The sequence below is a fragment of the Ceratosolen solmsi genome, unplaced genomic scaffold, assembly GCF_000503995.2.
Source record: "Ceratosolen solmsi marchali unplaced genomic scaffold, CerSol_1.0 scaffold13, whole genome shotgun sequence".
In the NCBI taxonomy this organism is placed as follows: Eukaryota; Metazoa; Arthropoda; class Insecta; order Hymenoptera; family Agaonidae; genus Ceratosolen; species Ceratosolen solmsi.
Genome location: NW_011948418.1, coordinates 8391427 through 8406194, shown reverse-complemented (window position 1 = coordinate 8406194; position 14768 = coordinate 8391427). Strand labels below are relative to the sequence as shown.

General features: G+C 31.9%; 1 protein-coding gene across 2 annotated transcripts; it reads right to left on the bottom strand.

The window, feature by feature from the left end:
• Window positions 1–7412: 7412 nt before the first annotated feature.
• Window positions 7413–12719, bottom strand: LOC105360239 (RNA-binding protein 45). 2 transcript variants are annotated; one of them, XM_011497088.1, is made up of 7 exons: window positions 12274–12719; window positions 10259–10490; window positions 9697–9811; window positions 8477–9282; window positions 8162–8391; window positions 7954–8082; window positions 7413–7768 (listed from the first exon to the last, which is right to left on the bottom strand). In XM_011497088.1, exons 1-6 carry the CDS (start codon window positions 12274–12276, stop codon window positions 7969–7971), a joined length of 1500 nt encoding a protein of 499 aa, XP_011495390.1. In that variant the 5' UTR covers window positions 12277–12719; the 3' UTR covers window positions 7413–7768; window positions 7954–7968. The 2 variants fall into 2 exon arrangements, with proteins under 2 accessions (XP_011495390.1, XP_011495389.1); XM_011497087.1 differs by lacking the exon at window positions 12274–12719 and having other exon boundaries at window positions 10259–10978.
• Window positions 12720–14768: the final 2049 nt, after the last annotated feature.

Below are 14768 nucleotides of genomic sequence, written 5' to 3'. Positions count from 1 at the left end.
CTCTATAAAATTAGTAATAAATTTTTGCCTTATAATGTGACGCTTACATTGTCAACTTGCACACTTACCTAAATTCCACGAAAAAATTCGTGCGCGCGGTAAATGTATATCTAAACTTACATAGGTAAGAATTTAAAACTAATTCAAAATAAATGCTTAATCGATAGAGTTATCGAGCTATCATTCTAGCCAATTTGTGATTAGAGCCATAAATTAATTGAATTAAAAATGCCACAGTCCGCGGAGTAAGAACCTTGGACCAAGACTGTCCAAATAGATCAATCCAAGGCTCTTCACAAGCGTATCCATCCCTTCCCCCATGATCTCACAAATTTCCTTGGCATCGGTGTCGCGTCCATCCTCATGAAGAGACTGAAAAATCATAGTGATAGAACAGTGAGGAGGAGGGAAGATCGAGTAGCCGGGACTAAAGTACATACGTGAATGAAAAAACATACATTAGTACAAAAAAAAGTGTTATATATATATATATATATATATTTCCTCATTAAATAGAATCTAGATTCTTCATTAAGGAAATCATAATGGAAACTATTGCATTATAATTTTAAACGGAAAAGTACTCTTTAATAATATATTTAATATGTTAAAAAAAAAAAAAACTAAAATACAATATTAATATATAAATACAAATGAAATGGTAATTAGTAAAATATTTTTTATACAAACATAATATTTAAAAATACTGGATTTACAATGTTCACGTACCGTTTTCGATGCGACAAAAATAACGAACATTTTCATTACGATTATTTATATTACTTTCTCGTTATCTCATCATTGATTTCTATTAATGAGATCTGTTATATCTTTTTCATTACCATAATTATAACTCTTACATCATTAAAGTGTGTTACTAATTTGCACTAGATTTATTATTATATATAATCAAATTTAACGAATAAAAGTAACATATTTTATATTTTACTGCTATAGTGGTAAACAAAAAAAAAAAAAAAAACAAACAAACAAACAAACAAAGAACAAACAAACAAAAAAAAAAGAAAAGAAAAATTTCCTATATAATATTTGCCTCACCTAAATAGTTCTAAAAAAATTGTAATTACATATTTGGACTAAATTTTAAACATATTTCCATGAAACATTGCCTATCTGAACATTGATTAGAACATTGACAATAATATCTATTATATTTGTAGTATAAATATAGGAATGAAAAGCAATGTATTAAAATTGTACAATATAGAAGGAATTATTTTCCAAATAAATTATATAATTTCATTGAATGATGAAGTTAAATGCAACACAATAGTTTAATGCTATTTATTAATTAAAAAATTGTTTTATTTTCTCATACATTCAAACGCAATTCCAGCTCTTCTAAAATCATACATTTGAAACTGTAACATTAATAATAACTAAAAGAAAGAAGAAAAAAACGGTATAAATATTTTGTATAATCGATAATGTTTCAAATTGTTGTATAGAAATTTGTAGAGAAAAAGTTTTATTTAATAATACTATATTTATATAATCATTGTACGAACGTTATACTAACCTTATATTAACATTATATGATTTTTATATTAACATTTAAACATTTGAAAATTAGCTAAATAAGACGATTAGTGTAGTTTTAAATTTTCTTAATCAAGCTATCAGAATTCTTTTTGAGTAAATGAAATATTACTGAAAACGAGCTGCTGTGTATTTAAATAAGTTTTCACTCTTATTTGATTAATTTTTTTATTTATTCAATACGAGAAACGTTACATTAAAGTTAACAAAAAAGAGCTATTTTATGTATTTATTTTATGCCTACGAATTTTTACGTATTAATAATTTCTATTGATATTTTGTTAAATTGTAATTCTTAATTCAGCGATTAAATTTCAAGAAGTAAAAATACTTATAAGTTTTCATCTCATAATGGATATTTTACGATGAAAGGTAAGTTATTTTGTTTAGAATTATTATAAGATAATCCAAAATAATAAAAGAAAAATCATAGATAAGAAAATTTCTAACAAAATTACTATAAATGTCAATAGTATAAATATTATACAATAATAATGTATAAAGAACAATTGTAATTATTAAATATTTCACATAATATATTATAATAAATTAATTAGATACAAAAATTAAAGCTATCAAATTATAGATAAAAAATTTAAATAATAAAGCATTTTTATAAAATAATTTTAAAATTTAACTGATATGTCTGATGGATTCATATATCAAAAATTATTATTAAAAATAAACTTAACATAACAAAACAGACGTTTTCCTAGATTGTAGAAAAGTACTAGTTTTACTTTTTTTTTTTTTTTTTTTTTTTTTTTTTTTTTAAATGCTTTACTATAATTAAGCTTTAATATGACTACTATATTTTACTTAAATAAACTATAAATAATAATCAATATACTCATTGTATTCCGCTTTACTTTAAATTCATTAATTATTAGTTACAAGCTTTTTTTTTTTATATATATATATATTTTGCGTTTTATAATAATATTACAATAGTCAACTAAATTAACATGTACAATATTATAGAATTCCATGCTCAAATTATGATTATCCTAAAGGTATGATCACTTTAAGAATCCTACAAACCATTCATAGTTTATCTCATTATCGACGGAATAAAATATATTATCTATCGACGGCGTCGTGGCAAATATTGCAAATTGCTTACATAATAATAACGCCATGAGATACGAAATATGGTTTGCACTTCATTGGGCATCGGACACACCCCTCGATTCCCATGTTCGGCTGCAATTATCATAAGTCTAGATTACAGTATCCACGTGCTTGTGTCCACTGCCTATGCACGCGAAGACGACGGACGCGCGATGGAATATTGCAACCCGGGAGCACGTGGGATGCGCAATTGCGTACAATTGCCGCGAAAGTATAAATAAGGGACGGACGGCTATTTTGGATAAATTATTTGTAAATCTTTCTCCAATGAATAATAAACTCTGGGGCGTTGTTCATGACTATTATAAAATTCATGTACGATAATTAAAAAAGAATTTACATGTATTTATTAACGTAAAAGAAAAATGTTGGAATGCACAGTATTGTGTGAAAATACTTATTTATTTTTAATATTTTTTTTAATATTAGTTTAGATATTAGAGTTTTTAATATTACAAAGATTTGTTTCCAGTGCAAGAAAAATAATGTATATTTATTTTGAATTGTTTATTCAGTAATTTTAACATTTTAATCATTATCAACGATTAAGCAATTGATCCGATTTTACTTTACAGCTAATATATATTGTATGACTTTTATACTTTTCACGTTATATTATAATAATTAATCTCCTATAAGATAGCTTCAATATAATTTATAAAAGTTAAATTCGCTCGTTTATTGGAATTTATATTTAGTACTAAAAGCAACATTACTTTTAATGATAATTTTATGTTCCGAGCAAACCCCTTAGAACTCGTAAATCTAAGAATAGAAATTTATCTTTGAGACTAAAATATCAAACGTTCTTAAAGCTATACTTTGAAATTAAAATTTAAATAAAAATTTTAAAGAAATTTCATGAGAATTTTATAAACTTTTAGAAAAGCCGAAAATTTATTATATTCTAAAATTTCAACTTTAATAATATCTTGGTTTATACTAAACCTATTTATTTAAATATAAAAGTTTTAATTAAGGCTTAACATTAAGTTACAAATGTAACATTGAACAAGCACGATTTTAATTAGTATTTAAGAATTTTTTTAACTTAATTTTCTTTATAAGACATTCATAATATATATATATATATATATATATTTATTTATTTATGTTGTAAGCTTGGTAACGTTAAAATTAATAAAACATAAATAAACAAATGCATTAGTGTTTGTAGAAAAAATAAAAGGGCTAATAATGTTAAACTTAGTAGGTATGTAATGAAAGTGACAAATTCCATTCATTTTAAAGATATCGTAATATATTTATCAAAATATATTTTCATCATACATTGGATCTTGACAGCATAAAAGTAATAATCTTCCTTGTTCTTATGAATAATAAATTTTCTTTTTTTTTTTTTTTTTATATTTTATTTTATTTATATTTTTCAAATTTTTTACACTCAATTCTTGTTTGTATTATCATTGCTTATATTATAAAATATATTTTGTCAATTTGAAGAACTGTGAGTATAATTCAATTTATACATAATAAACAGTGAATTTCGTTCAAGTTTAAAGAAATAATGAGTGCTCTAAAAGACTTACAGGCGCTGCTCGTTGGACAATTCCTTAAATTGAAAAATATTTTTCATTCTATATGTATTAAAAATACCGTTAATTATGAAAATTAATAAGAAATTTATTCCCAAATTTGTGTTCCTCTTTATCAGTCTCGACAACATTTGTCTTAATGGTATAATATTTTCACTAAATTAACGCAATTCAAATTTTATATTCTGAATCCTGTAAAATTTTTATTTCATCTTCTATTTACAAACACATTTCATAACAAATAAAATTAATTTTCATTTTAATCAAAATTTTTAACATTAAAATCAAATAGTAATAATCAATTAATAAAACAAATTAGTTTTATTGTTAAAAAAAAAAAATTCAATTAGCTTATGAAAGTTGTAATACCATGAGCCGCTTGATATTAAAAAAAAAAAATAAAAAAAAAACGAAAAAAAAAAAATATATAAATAAAAAATAAAATAAATATCTTTATTTGTACAATATTATAAATATGTACTTTGTACAAAGATCTTTTCATCGATCCCCTTGCAATATGCTTCAATAAAAATATATAAATCTAATATCACAGTTGTCAGGTACTCTCGATTGGCGGACAATCCAAGCCTTGTTTCTGAAAATGAAAAAAATTTAATTAAACCGAGTGGAGATTGGAAATACGTAGAGGATCATGGGAGTCTCGTCGTTGTATGAGAAATATAAAATGATGTAAAATGATATAAAAAAGAAACCCTTGAGTAAATGCTTGTATACAGTTTGTATTTGATTCTGTATCTGTTGCGTATATCATTTCTAGAATAGATTTTGTGTTAAATCTATCGTTTATCTGTATGAAAAATTATATAGCGCACGCGCTTGTTTTTTTTAACTTTTTCTCTCGTTTTCTGTCTCTGTCTGCTCTCTTTAGTTCTCTCTCTCTCTCTCTCTCTCTCTCTCTATCAAACACACGCACAGGCTCTCTTTCTCAAACATGCATGCGTACACGTACCTTCTCTCTCTCTCTCTCTCTCTCTCTTTCTATTTTTATTTTATTTGATTATTATCGTAAATTTAAAGACAATAGTGTATAGTTTATTTTTTCATTTGGATTTTCTTACAATTCGCATATATTGTACTCATTTATGCCGTCGCTCGTTTTACAGGTTTACACAGTAGATATTGCGATAAGTCTCAATAATTTTTGACAAAGAACAAATAATATAAAATATTTGTAAAGTCGGCATTCATATATATATATATATATATATATACATACACATACATATATGTATATGTATATATACATATATACAGCCACTATTAACTCCCTGCATAAATAAGTACCCGTAGACGGACCGGCAATTATCCCATTAGAATCACTTAATTTTTAAAAAATATCCTCCATTTTGCAAAACTCTGCAAGCGCATAGCTATTTCTAATAATTAATGCCATGTAAAAACAGCGATACGTTCATCAAAATAACTCTTTTACCAATGAAAAATCAACTACAAAATAAATAAGTAAAAAATACATATTGGACATTTAAAAGATACGCAAATTTAATATTATCCCGAGTCCAATATTATTTTTTACTTTAAAATTTTAAACTTTAAATTCCTTATGTAAAAGTTGATACAGGGTAACTGTACTAATTACTGTAGGAATATCGATATAACTTCACATGATCGATTACAACTCAATACATTTAGATTAAGTTTGTTCTATCTCTTAATATTACTGTATACTTTTTTTTAATCAAAAAGTATCATAATTAAAATAGTGATAATTTTCTCCACAATCATTAAAATGCAAGACTTCGTCTTTTAATTTTTTTATTACTGCCAAGTGTAAGAATAAAAATGATTTTGACTTTTTACCGAAACTTTTAAGAAATAATCACTTTCATGCTTTATTTATCCATAATTAGGTGAACACAAACACTTAATAATAAATACCATGCTTAATTATTTCACACACACGCACACGCACACGCACACACATATATATATATATATATATATACATGCATGTGTATATATATGTGTATATATATATATATATATATATATATATATATACATGAAAGTATACATAAATATAACTATGCTTTTGTCGTAGCATGTAAATGTACGCATTTTGGACAGTATGTATTTGTATAAAGTATACTTGTACGTACTAACGAACTGAATGTAAAGCTTGAAAACTTGTCTATACTTCAGTTAATTTTAATCATCCTTTATTGGAAATTATTTATTCGTACGAGTTTTAATAATATTTGTATAATTTACAATATTTTAATTTTATTCAAAAATAATATAATTGTATATATAATTGTATATATATATATATATACATATAATAACTCTGTTCGTTCTTATATTTCTAATTAAAAAAATACTAGTTTTAGGCATGCCGTTAAAATAAATCTGCAACATGCTTGTAATAATGATGTATAATAAATTGAAACTATAATTTGATCCTTGACGTAAATAACAACTTTAATACTTAAAGATATTTTTAAAGTAATTTTTGTTAAAGAAAGCAACTTGTTCCAAATAGTAAACTTTGCAGTATCAGTAATCAGTACGCTTACCCTATAAATCAGATGCTGATAAAACTGTTATATAATTCAAACATTTAGCTTTGTTATCAGCCAAAAATAATATGAATCACATTTCAAGTTTTTAAGTTTTTAGAATTAAAATATTCGGGATTATGGAATCGATTAATTGTACAATAATATTTAAACTACTTCAATACACATAAATTTCTTTTACGTTGAATGTATCCACGTCTATGTATGTTTAAATATAGTGTATGTGTATATTTATGAATGTTCACACAAATATATATATATTACATTTATGAATTTTATAAAAATTATCAAAATACTTTCAAGAATCGTCCGCGCCTCTGTCGTACTATTATTGCTCATTTAGATACGACAAATTTATTCACTCTTATCGTTTCGTATGATTTTTCATTTTTTTACTTTTCTTTTCCTTTTTTTTTTTTTTTTTTTTTTTTTTGTTGTATTATTATTATTATTAGCAGTAGTAGTAGTATTTTTTTTGTTTTTTTTTTGTTTTTGTTTCTTTTTTTTTAGTTTTTTTTTTATTTATTTTTTTAGTTGTTGTTGTTGTTGTTGTTGTTGTTGTTGTTGTTGCTGTTGCTGTTGTTGTGATTTTCAAATTTTGCTTTTATTTAAAAACGCCTTTCTACATACTTCGTATGTAATTTCAGTTTTTGCCAATTTTTGCGTCGCAATTATCACGATTGCGCGAAGCTTTAAAGCACAGGCACGCTTAAAATAATACGTATTACCGTGATGTCCGGTGTCAAGTGTGATGATAAGCAATAATAAAGAAAAGTAAAATTTTTTTTTTTTTTTTTTTTTTTTTTTTTTTTCAGTTAATGTTGAGATGTGACGAACGTAAACAGTTAAAAATAGGGATGGTCGTAGTAGTTTCCTTCTGTTGCAGGCCCGATGTTGTCAAGTGAGTCTTTAAAATCGTCTCAATTCGTGACGTGCGTCCTGCATTGTGTGTTACCAGTCGGTCTGCGAAGACAAATAGAAATATTACATTTTCCCCATGAATTTTCATGTAATGTGAGCAACGATGATATCTATTAATCTTTATACATTAATATCCCTCTTTCGTGAGACCCCAAATTCAATGGGTCATCCATTTGCCCATTGCACTTTACGTATGTTCGTTTGTACGTCGTGTTAATTGTACTTACAATTCGCTTAGGCTTTTAATGCTCATCCTCGTCCATTTTTAGACGCTTCCTTCGGTCGTCGCCAACGTTACGCTCCTCAGCTTCTAAAACTTTTAAACGGGACCCGCAGATTTCTTGTCCGTGTAGAGCCTGCGACAGAGAGCTCGTTAATTATATAGAGAACGTTTAGGAAGCCTAATTGGACGTATAGGTTAGTACAGCAATTTACCTCGATGGCTTTATTGGCACTATCGACAGAAGCGTACTTGGCGTATCCACAATTCTTGCCAGGTAGCATATAAACGTCAATGAGGTTCCCAAACCTACAAAATGCATCCTTCATGGCATATATAGAAGGCACTGGAGGACCGCAGACAATGAAGCATCGCTTGGCCACATCGGCATCGATACTGGCCATTGGTTGCAGCGGTGGTAGCTTACCGATCGAGTGGTCCAGTGCTGAAATAAGTATAAGTATAAGGAGGGTATAAGTATAAGCGAAGGCTTCTTAAGCTTCTGAGAGATATAGGATTAATGAACCTACTAGGCGCCGTTAAACCAGCTGCTTGGATGAGCGAAGTCGCTTGAGCGATAGTTTCGGCTAGATGAGCCAAATCGGTTCTTGCTGCGACAACACCACCCGGAGTTGCTATGTTGCTGGGTATGCCTTGCTTCAAACCTGCTTTTTGAGGCAGGGGTCCAGATAGATCTGGCTTCACAATCATTCTGTGGCCGAGGGGATATTCAAAGCCGTGGAACTTTTCTCTCGCGTACGCAGCAGCACTGGGATTTGTGTAAACCACGGTAGCTTGTCCTCGTCGCATTCTATATCTAGCGTCCGTTTTGAGATGACAGTAATCCATACCAGGCACGATATCGAACAATTTCCACAATTGATCTTGATTCAAGGCTGGATGGGCAATCACTTGGAGCTTAGTGTAGCCCTCTGAATTTGAATAATTTGTCGCTATTTCCAATCCAATACTACTTTTACTGTAGTTATTATTATAATTTGAATTGTTTGAATTGTCGCAGCCCATGGACATTCCGTTGCTGACTTTTTGATCGAGATCGGGCTTGGGTTTTTTTGGCTCGGCAAATACAGCTTTATACTTTCTGTCACATTCTTCGAACGCTATCGCAGCACTAGATACTTTCTTAAATTTAACATAACCAAAACCTTTTGATTCATTGGTGGTTCTGTCTTTGACTACCGTCACATACTCGATAGCCCCAAACTTTGAAAATTCTTGCTGGAGTTCGCTATCCGTCATGGACTTTGGTAGGACACAGAACAGTCTAACCCAGCGTTCCTCTTCGTTCGTCTCTCTAACCGATCCTTGATCTCGGCTAAAAATTATCCGACATTGTTTATAACAAGTACTCGTTATCCAATGGTAAATATTGTCCAAGTATACATATATAATCTTTAATCCAAGCTTAAGATAAAGTTTACAAATATATTTTGTAATGAAAGAAAATGTTATTCATTAATTATTAATTAACCAAACTGGTTGACGCCATTAGAATCCATAGTAAGTAAATGTTGTTATAATACTTACAAATTTATAACAACAATGTAAAATTAAGACGTTTTGTGAATTAACATATGTGTTAATAAATGGCGTGGGTTCAATTATATGAAAAATGTCTCTCTACGTGAGATTACAAGGCATTGCGGTGACTAGACAAACAATAAGAGAAGAAGAACTCGTGCATTGAATGTGTGCGAATATCACGTATACGATAATAAGTGAGACTTACTTGGAGGCAATCATAACTTTGATCGGCCTGCCGACGGAGCCGAGCATCTTACAATTCATCTCCTCGAGGGCATAAGCGGCCTCCGATGTTTTCGAGTACTTGATGTAGGTGACACCTGCGCGAAGGTAATAAAAAAATATTAAAGGCATATCAACATTAACGAGTCATGAACGGCAACATCAACATCAACGTTGACGACAACGATGCCAATGACGACGCCAACGACAAGGATGACAACGCCAAAGACGACGACTACGAGGATGACGAAGGCAACGACGAGGATAATGCGAACGATGGGAATGACGGGGACGATGGAGACGATGGGAACGACGGGGACGATGGAGCAATAATAACGACAACGAGAACGACAATGTCAACGACCACGACAACGACAACGACAACGATCACGACAACGACAACGACAACGACAACGACAACGACAACGACAACGACAACGACAACGACAACGACAACGACAACAAAAAATAAAGACAATCACGATAACGACAACAAAAGGAGAAAAGTACAAGAAAGAAAAAGAGACGCATAATATTAAAGCTACCTTTATTCTCGCCAGTGCTTCGGTCCTTCACCACCCAGATGTCCTCGATCTTGCCAAACTTCTCGAAGGCCTTCCTGAGCTCCTCCTCCTCGAGGCTCTTGTGGCAGATGACGAAGAGGCGAGAATTGGGCGGGTCGTCGTTTTTTGAGCGCGGGTCCGAGCCGGGCCCGTAGTACGGAGAGTCTCGTTCACCACGGTGGTCAGCCATTTTACAGACTCTCGAGCTCGACTGCTGAAGAGGCCGAGGTGAATGTGGCGCGGGAGGGAGGCGGTGGCGGCGGCGGCCCGCCACGAGAGAGACAGAGGGAGCGCGCGACCGGGTACAATCGCGCACAGGGGGCATCATTTGCAGCCGGGAGCTGGTGATTATGGGCTCGGTTAATTCCGAAGTTGGCTGAGGCGACGGCAGCTCCTCCCCCTCGTACTCGTCGTACGCGCGCCAGATCTGACTCGCGGAATTATCCTCCTCGCGGTCGCGAACGTACCGCCGGTTCGAGTAAACGGGAAGCGCACCTCGGGGGGCGCAGTGCCTTCTCTGTCTTTCTCCCTCCTTAATAGCCCAGAGGGACGCGCAAGGAGCCGACGACGACGACGACGTCGATGACGGATAGCCATCGAATAATGCGTGCGCCATGGCTTATTTATTGCTTTGTTTTCGTGGCCGCCCGCTTCCGCTTTGTTCCCGACGAGGACTTTAAAAACGGCGCCTACGAGCTCCTTACCACCACCCCCCACCCCCACCCCCTACCCCTCTCCACTTAGCGGAAAATGTGCTTACTTTTGTGCGGCGGCAATTTGAAAACTTAGGTATCGCGCCTTTCGCGTAAACATGCGAGGCGGCGGCAGCGGCGGCGGCGGCGGCGGCGGCGGCGGCGGCGGCAGCGACGGCAAATCTCGGCCGCTAATTCCGATTTATTATTGCGTGCGAATTGCCGAGCGTAGGTTCCGTATTATGTAAGCGACGCAATTAGCGCCGAATAGCTGGCAAAAACAGTCGTCGCCTTCGGTGGTTTTGTTTTATTTTTTTTGTTCTTTGTTTTGTTTTTTGTTTTTAATTCGTTTTTTTTTTCTTTATTTTTTTTTTTATTCCTTTTATAATAATCACCCCGATACGATTGACAATAAAAATGAAGAATATTTTTACTGGCAATGCTCGAGGGCGCAAAAATATACGGAAGATATAAACTGAGAGAAAAAAAAAGAATTGCACAAGAAGCACACACTCGTTTATTATTTTGTTTACGCATGGTATTTACTACAATTTTTTATCTTTACTTTTCTGTTTTCTTTTATTTTCTTTCTTGTTCTTTTTCTTTACATGTATTCACCAATATGTATTTAGTATGTTTATTATGTATTTAATGTATTTAGCAATATTTTTTAATTTCTTGCATTGCTTTCTACTTTTTATGCTCGAAAATAGCCTCGGCGCGTTATTAATAAACAATATGGAACAGTTCCAAAATATTTTTAACTGAAACGAACATTTAAAAGAGTTTGCTAAATGAACGATAATAAGTAGATTCTCGTAAAATTCGATATGTAATGTATGTACTATGGGTAAGTACGTACATGCTCGTATGCACGGGTGCACGTACGCACAATTAGGATTATACGAATGTAGTAAACTGCTTATTATTTAATAAAGTGACAACCCTATGGAACATGCAATGGGTAAAATTTGTCATGTCGACGCCGCGTAGGAGTGTAAAGAGTCTATGTAATGTGCGAAGTAGGCAATCTAAATTACGCATTATCGTTATTAACGAGGCGGTATATGCGCGGAGGGAGGACGGGGTGCCTCGAGAAACTGAGATCCCCAAGTAACGAGGAATAGCACGCGACTTAACGCGGTAGCGTAAGTGTCCCATTACATAACTGTATTTAAAAGCAAGTGACTATCATCCGCTCACTCGGGCAGTATTGCACTAAAAAGGAAATCCTCGACAACGACTTCGACGTAGAACGGGCGGTTGAACGTCGCGTCGCGGACACCTTATTGGCCCGTAACTTACCATGCGTCGGGATTCAAGCGGACGCGGATAGGAGCGCCGAGGAAACGAAGGCCTCCCCCGTAGCCTCTCGCCCAAACTTGGACTCGACGGAGGTCGTCCGGAGCTGCGAAGAAACGATGACGACCACTCAGGATCCCGAACTCTGTGCACGTGCGCCGCGGAGCGACTGCCGTTTTCTCTCTCTTCCACGGCAAGACCGACAGCCAAAATCCCCCTCTCCCCGATATCACACGTTTTAACAACTCACCGTTACTCCGCCACTCCTATATTTCACTTGTTTACGGAACGAGCTGAAGAAGAGGCGACACGCGTGCACCTACGATAAGCCGATAATACCCCTTTACATATTCCTGCTCCTATTTGTAAACACGATAATTGCCGGCGCTCGCGGACTCGAAGGATCGCTCTATTCGGCGGCACCTCGTGCTCCCCGACCCGCCCCCTTCGTCCACTGCATTTATTACCACATTTAACGGAGCGTTGCGCACCAATGCAATCGGTACTCTGCTATCCGTCCGTCCTATCGATCCCTATCGATCCCTATCGATCCCCCGTACATACGTGCCGATTTGCTGAATCCCGAGTTGTGGATCGAGTCAGGAGAGAAAGAGCATCGTGCTATCGGTGTGGAGGTGGGGAGAAGGAGAGCCCCGATTAGCAAATTAACTTGGGAGTGCCTTGACAATTTCACGTGAAATTTACATGAAAACCGTACATGGACGGGAATTTATGGTTCACTCCAAAAAGTGCCCAACAATTAGAAAACTACTTTATTCGAGAGTTGATCGAATGATTATTTAGCGTGCCTTTTTAGCTATGATAACGCTGCGCGAAAACATCGTCAAGAAAAGATAGATCGTTGGCATTCAAATAATTTTGATGATTAATTTGGAAGCTCGAATTCTTGCATTTGATTGAGAAAAATCGAATAAAGCCAGTTGAGGCTCACTCTCTCTCTCTCTCTCTCTCTCTCTCTCTGTGTGTGTCAATTTATTTAGCAAAACAATGCTTTCAATACGCCCAATTTACCAAGAGTAAATATTACAAAATTTACTTTATAAAATCGTGACTCGGTTTCAATTCATAGCAAATATTGTTTTACAGTTAAAATTAAAGAAATTCACAGCTTGCTCGAGTCCAAAACGACCCAATCAATGTTCTTATTATCATTAATTATCTTTATTTTATATTCACCGATGTGCATACGTGTAAACTAAATACGTTTTTACATACAACTTTCTAGTGCGTAAAACAATACTATATTGTGCATTGTAAAGTAAATAATAATTTTATTATTGTTTTTTTTTTCGTCCTATATGTTGAATTTACACTTTCAATATTTTTATATGTTCATTGTAAATTATCTCGTTCAATCAAAAACCTCATTTGTTTTTTTGTTTTGACTATTCTAATAATTTACTAATTCGATAGACAAAACGCTCCTCTAACGATATAAATTGAATTTACTTTTCTCTTTAATTAAAGTAAACCAAGGAATTTAGTAGTAGGCATATTGTCCATGATGTCAAATAATTTTCAAATGAAAATCTCAAGGATCGAATATGAAATAATCACGGTAATAAATAAACGACACCCGGAAAATGATCTATACTTCGTATCGCATCATTTTCGTATTATCATATTTACGATTAATTACAATTACATTTAATATACAATGTGTACAAGAAAATAATCGAATAGTGCAATAGTGTAGATAAGGATAAATTACTTTGTATCGGATACGTTACTGCAACAATTCTATACAGCAATGATTTTCAATTACCTGCAGTATCGAAGACATAAATACACCATCACCTTTATAAAAGTCTACTATACCTATTAATATTATAAACAATAATATTAATAATTTAATATACGATATAATCTACAGAATAATTTTTGTCATAACAATACTCATTTTAAATAATTTTTTATAACATAACTGAAACAAGTTTTACAATAAGCACACAGCACTATTAAACAGTAAAACCCGTTTTCTCAGAAGATATTGAGAGATGGCATTAAAGTATATTTAAAGATCGGAAAATTAAATTTTAGAATGACATCGAAAAAGATGTCTCGAAGTAAAAATGAGCATCGTAACTTGCATTCTTAATAGACATTTAAAATTTAAATATAAAAGTGGCTTAATAATCTGTATATATATATATATATATATATATATATTTATTTATTTATTTATTTATTTATTTATTTATTTATTTATTTATTTATTTATTTATTTATTTATTTATTTATTTATTTATTTATTTATTTATTTATTTATTTATTTATTTATTTATTTATTTATTTATTTATTTATTTATTTATTTATTTATTTATTTATTTATTTATTTATTTATTTATTTATTTATTTATTTATTTATTTATTTATTTATTTATTTATTTATTTATTTATTTATTTATTTATTTATTTATTTATTTATTTATTTATTTATTTATTTATTTATTTATTTATTTATTTATTTATTTAT

Bases quoted from the DNA above. Each gene is read 5' to 3' on its own strand.
- LOC105360239 (XM_011497087.1), bottom strand. From the start codon at position 10,892: ATGGCGCACGCATTATTCGATGGCTATCCGTCATCGACGTCGTCGTCG. The intron at 9,812-10,258 runs GTAGCTTTAATA...ACCTTCGCGCAG, and splicing joins AAGCACTGGCGAGAATAAAG to GTGTCACCTACATCAAGTAC. The intron at 8,392-8,476 runs GTAGGTTCATTA...TACTTATTTCAG, and splicing joins AGCTGGTTTAACGGCGCCTA to CACTGGACCACTCGATCGGT.